Source organism: Thunnus albacares, chromosome 23 (genome assembly GCF_914725855.1).
Source record: "Thunnus albacares chromosome 23, fThuAlb1.1, whole genome shotgun sequence".
In the NCBI taxonomy this organism is placed as follows: Eukaryota; Metazoa; Chordata; class Actinopteri; order Scombriformes; family Scombridae; genus Thunnus; species Thunnus albacares.
In genome coordinates, this window is record NC_058128.1 from 16125002 (window position 1) to 16131176 (window position 6175).

Here is a 6175-nt window from a genome sequence, read left to right on the forward strand (position 1 = left end):
ACTTTCAGCAGATGAATGTGTAAACAGCCCTCAAGTGTCAAACTCTGCACATACATCATTCAGCACAGAGAAGCTCAAATATTCAACTGTAGGAACAAGAAGAAAAACAACTTTTCGAGTGGAGGGGGACTTTAAATTTTGTGTGTGTGTGTGTGTTTGTTAAAGGAGGAGTGGTTGTGTGCTTTGGAATCAAAATAGTGAGCTCATGTATTCATTACACCAGCATTACTTTTTAATCAATCAGATTGCAGATTGAAGAAAAAAAATATACAAAACACACGTATAAAATCGATTATTAGGCTCAGTTTATCTTAAAAACAATAATGAAAATATATATTTACAAAAATGCACAAAATGCACAAAAATGTCGCTTTGGGAAGCTATACATACACCCACAAAAAAAGCTCAACATAAATAAGTTAGTATAATATTTTCAGTGTTTTTCAAAAAAAAAAAAAAGAAAAAAAAAAGAAACACAGGTACACTTCAAAGTTTTACACCAACTGAGGCAGTGTAACTTTGCTTTTCTGCCCTCACAAGAATGAGAAATTAACAATAGTGCAATTACATGTTCCACATGAATTTCACACCACAAGAGACAAATCTTTGATTCACATATTTGCATAAAAGTAGCCCAGTGATTTTTTTTTTTTTTTTTTTTTACAAGTTTGACCTATGTTAATCTGGACTACACCATTTATTACAAGAGGGGGGGATACGGTGTGTGACATATAAGTCACTAAAATATTAAAACACCTAATTTAAAAATAGAAAGCTAATTCTTAGGACTATTAGCAAATATTGTTAAATTTGGTTGGATATTGCTCAGCAGTTTAGCCACCCACCCCCCTCCCCATACAAAAAAGGCACAAACTTTGGCAAAAACCCCTAAAAAAAAAAAAAAAAAAAAAAAAAAAAGATAATGAAATAAAATTGGGGAAATAAGGAGACATTATTTGCATGTAAACTTTATCTATCATGGCTATTCCCAGTTAGATGGACCCTCAACAGTGTGGCCATCTGGGCCTTCAAAAACAAAGATATAACACTGGGACACATAAAGCCATAGAAAAAGTGAAGACATTTTGTTTCCACATAACCCTGACTTTTGAAATCTGCATTTTTAACTTACATCAATTACCTGAATAATGATACAATATGACCACTTTAACAAAATAATATTTCTCTTTTGGAAATTGCACTGCAATCCCCCGAGTCAAATTCACACACTTATTCAAATACATTTAACAAAAGGTATGAAAAGCATATTATGCTTTTTTATGTGCTACATCTGAAACATAGGTAGTAATAAAAAAAATGAGCAAAAATCCATTTGCACACTGCTACATCGTCTGCTGCTTCTGAGGCAATTTAATTTAAATGAGTGCCAAAACTTGCTAGTGTACATATTCAGTGCTTGTGCAGCCTCTCCTCCTCCCTTCGTAGGAAAGGCTGCTTTTGTTTTTCTTTCTCCGGTCTGTCAGATGCTGAGCAAGGCTACACAGTATTCCACCAGCAACAAGTCTCCCTGCACTGTGGGATATAAAGAGGAAACAGGCTGTTGAATGGTGCAACTGAAAAAGCAGTTTGCTCATGCTTGATATCCCTAATGCAGACACACACGCATTCACACACACACACACGCACACACACACACACACACACACACACACACAGGGTGTACAGTCATACTATGAAGGGCTCATGAGGATAATACAACAATGTGCAAGTTAGGCTGATGACGTGTTAGTGCTGCGTGCAAGAAAGAAATGTGTACTTTCACAACTGTGCTGTATGTTAAAGATGCTGGTGATAAACAAGTAAACAAAACACTCTCTTGTCAGGTAATATGAAAGCCGATCATCACGATTTAACGCACTGAAAATCTGTGTGTTATCAACAAGTCAAAACCCTTAACAATAGTGCAAAAGTGAGACACTGATTTCTAACCTGGCACTGTTTTTCACTGGACCTCCGCGCTGTTGTCTGGCCTGCTGTGGGTCTCCTCCACGGCTTTAACAGCCTGATTTCCTGCACCTCCCGACGGGTCGTCATCATCATCTTCGTCGGTATGCGACCTTTTACTCTGACACTCGCTGGAACAGGGACCTGGCAGACAATAATAATAATTGAAAAAAAAAACACGCTGAAAAGTTGTTGGCGTGTAAAGCTGCACGTCCTCTTTGAAAAGCACCTGACAGTCTCGGTAGGCTTCTGCTGCTGCTGCTGCTGCAGAAATTTCACTATTACCGAGAATAACTCGACTTATGAGAAAAGGGAAATGCGAACTACGACGTAATACGCGATCGTCTAAGCAAACGTGCACTGTGTTGTCACAATAAATAACAAGATTAAATAAATTAAACATGTGTAAAGAAATGTTGAGTTTGCTTCCTTGCTCTCCCGGGTGCTTTGCGCCATGCTTCACTTTGTTTTCAGACACACATCCACCGCGATCGCAGCGCACGGTTCAACTCCGGACACAACTGTTGCTTGCGCGCCTCTGCATTGCGGCACAGGGGGCACACAGGGTGCGCCTACACCGGGGGAACAAAAGTGCGTGACAGCCTCAACAAGTAAAGAGTGATCACCTGAATCTCCTGAGGGTCTTTTCCTTGAACCGTCTCTGTTTTGAAGGCGAACCGACTGCCTCTCGTTCTCCTCCACGGCATCCTGTCGGTCATCCACAGGCAAGTCCACATTTCGCTGGGGCCGCTGGCTACCGTGAGGCGGTCTGCGATAAAACTCCGGTGCGTCGCTGTCCTCTTGCCACTCGAAATTACCCGGAGAGGTCGGTCTGTTGTTGACGGGGTCGAAATTATACGTCTCAACGAAACCCTGCACTTCATCCTGAATCGTAGCTGTCATATACCTCCGTAACTCCTCTCGATCAGGTGAACCGAAGAGATTTCTACGGACCGGAGGTCTGACGTTGTCTGGCTGCCGCGCATCCACCCTCTCCAATGTCGGGCTCGCATTAGAAAGGCGAACATCTGACATTTTGTTGCACATATGACAAGGGGGAAAAAAACACAAACAACAACCAAACCCTTTCAAAGACTGCTAATTCCAAGTAGTATTCCTTTCAAAAGCAAAGTCAGGGGAATGCTGCATGCATACTCCGCGCGTATCATCCAAAACACGTGACGCGCAAAAATTGGAATAAAGCGTCTCCAAATGCGCAGGGGGATTTAAGAGAGCCACTCCTGTCAAAGTCCGTAGTAAAGCTGATGAAAACAACAAGTCAAGTCATAACAGCCAACATGGCGTTAGAGGGAGCTACGAGTGAAGAAGGAAAGTTGACATCAAGGAGTATTTAAACAGAGAAGGCGATTCATTGGTCTGCGAACTATGGACCGCCCATAGAGCTCTCTTAAAGTCGAACAGGGGCAACAACAACACAGAGCAGGATTGGATTAACTCTACACATGAATATGGCCTAATTAATTAGTTTGATTAGTTAAGTACATATGAAAAAGCCAACAGAAGGGAGGTGGTAGTTATAAGGAGTGCGTTATTATGTTTTATCTCTCCGTTAACACCTGATTTATCCCAGCTGGTTTAACTGAGCACATAATGCTCACAGATTTCATTTGATCTCATTAACTGTCATTTGTATCCCTGTGTTCATGCACTGTAAAGCTGTGGTGGATGAAATGCATCGGCTAATTGTTTCAAATGTCATATCTGATAAGAAAACAACACTGAAGAAAAAAATGTTATCTTGCTGCAGGAGCTCCAGGCTGAGGTCTCGCTCCAGGCTGCTAATACTATCACATGAATCAATCATCAAATGATTGTACGAGTGCTGACAGATATCACTGCCTGATCTGATTTGGTGTCACATTAATGGCTTAAGCACACTTGATTCAATCAGTGTAAATCTATTCAGTTACAGTCTCAAGGTTACTGAAGGACTATGAGACACTAGAGTGAGATTTTGTGCAGGAAAACAACAACAAAACCCCACAAATCTGTCTCTTGGCATCCGATGACATCAGCTCTTGAGCAGAAAAGCCTTCCGTCATCGTTGGCGCGGTGCCTATCGCTGTCAGACTTTGCCACTGGTGCCACAGGGGTGGTTTGTGTGCTTCACTGGTTGTAATTGCTTGTGTGCGCTTGGATTTTAAACACCAGCAAGGAAATAGAAAGTGGAGCAGCAGCTTTTTTAAAAAAAAAAACAAACAAAAAAAAAAAAACCTTGAAATTGAGGGTCATTTCCTTCTGAGGGTTTTCAGTTTGCATCTTAAAGGTTCAAGACTTTAATTGGTGTTTATGTCAAGACCTGGTAATGATCTCATTTATTTTCTGTACATCTGAAAGCTGCAGAGCAACCCTGTAGGAACTGAGTGAATGCATAAGTAACAGTAAGCACGACTGTCTTTTTTCTGTTTTAATTTATTTAATAAGGACGATGCAGTGTAACATAATACAGAGCATGAAACTGATGTGCTGCAAAGAGAGTTTATAGCTCTTGCTAATTTTCAACTCTTGTCCTTATTTGAGCTTTACAGTGCAATTTAAATATACAGCTTTCATTATCATAAAACCATAATACACTATAGATATGGAAGTACGATAAAAATACACATACACTCCCGGTCACAAGTTGTGTATGTTGTCCTAGCTTCAACTCTGCAGCGAGTGTCACTCCGCATTCCTCTGCAGCTTTTGCCAGTAAAAATCACTGGGCCTGCCTTTAAGGCCATGCTGTTTCAATTAACCCTCGAAAAGAGTCAAACATCTCGTGATAAATACAGTGAGGCCATCTGTTATATCGATGTTATCGTCGGGATCACACTTAATCCATAATGTGTTTACGCTGCTGCAAACTATGCAGTGTTGTACAGAGCGATCCTTGATATGAAAACAGATTCTGACCAAACTGAATAGACGGGCAAGTGAAAAACAAGGCAGGAGAAGGTTTTGTTTAGGTCTTACATGCTGAACCGATGCTTTAAGGGTAGTACTTGTTTTTTTTCCACTTGTTTTGCAAATAATATCAAGACAACTGAACATGTTAGGGCTCATTCTCTGACCTTCAGAGAGAAAAAAAAAGACAGTATGAACTAGATAATCCAGAATATGAAGCCTTTAGATGATTCTGCTCAAGTATGAGAGTTCTCCACTACCTAAAAATACCTATCACCATAGATATTTCACTGTCATGTCTGTGTGCAGTTTGAACCACCTTTGTTTGTTGAAAAACTTGGTTTGACGTTGCAAAATGTGTATTTTAAACATGACGAAAATGGGAATAACATTACACAATGTAACTCAGTGAGATGACGCAACTGCATCAGATTGTTACTAAAACGAACATCATAGTGTAACACAAAGTACAATCCTTTTTTGACTCCACAGTGTGACCTCTGACCATGTATGCATAACTCAAAGGGAGAGCACTAATAGACCCTTAAGAAGGATGCATCAATGTCAAAACATCCAAGAAAGCACCCATTTGTCAGAATAGGACATATAAACACTGTTAACATGTGTCGTTGAAAAGTAATGCATTTTCTCATAAAAAAAAGGCGCATTAAAAATTGTGCAACAGGCATAATTCATCAAGTTCAAAAAGAGATTGTAGCCAAGTTAATAATTTCTTTCCATTGCAAGGGCAGTGGAAACATGAATCTGGTTTTCAATGTGCATAGCAACTGGTCTTGGGAAATGCTATTACTTCCACATCTTCATTGCCTAGTTATATTGTTGAAACTGTTTGCAGGGAGCTAGAATAGTTGCTGAATAAGGCAGTGGTCTGTAATGACCATCATGGAAATAACTGATGAGATATTAGCTATAATGTTAAACACTGTACATCCGTATCTGATTATTAATTAATATAGTAAAGGGCCATAATGATAGGAAATGTGCTCCACTGAATAAAACACCCGAAACCCACATCTTTTGAAAATGCTGCCATGCCTCTAATGGCCTTTTTTCCTTTAAACACAGGATTCAGAGCAACTGCAGGGCAATTATCCACAAACAGTACATGACATCAGATTTTAAATCGGAGGCCATTTTTAATTGCTGGACACGAGGGAAGGATTATTCTGAGCCTGCAACCAAAACCTGATAGGAGTCCAGCAACAACAGTCACACCTGCAGCTCACTTCTTAAAAAAAAAAAAAAAAAACTCCCTCCAATAAACAAATAACACCCAGTAGGC

At 40.0% G+C, this 6175-nt stretch overlaps 1 protein-coding gene across 1 annotated transcript; it reads right to left on the reverse strand.

Annotated features, from left to right (window-relative positions):
• Positions 1–210: 210 nt before the first annotated feature.
• On the reverse strand, positions 211–3308 carry LOC122975157 (cyclin-dependent kinase inhibitor 1B-like). Its single transcript, XM_044343424.1, has 3 exons — positions 2592–3308; positions 1951–2109; positions 211–1533 (listed from the first exon to the last, which is right to left on the reverse strand). Exons 1-2 carry the CDS (start codon positions 3010–3012, stop codon positions 1964–1966), a joined length of 567 nt encoding a protein of 188 aa, XP_044199359.1. The 5' UTR covers positions 3013–3308; the 3' UTR covers positions 211–1533; positions 1951–1963.
• Between the last annotated feature and the right edge of the window lie 2867 nt (positions 3309–6175).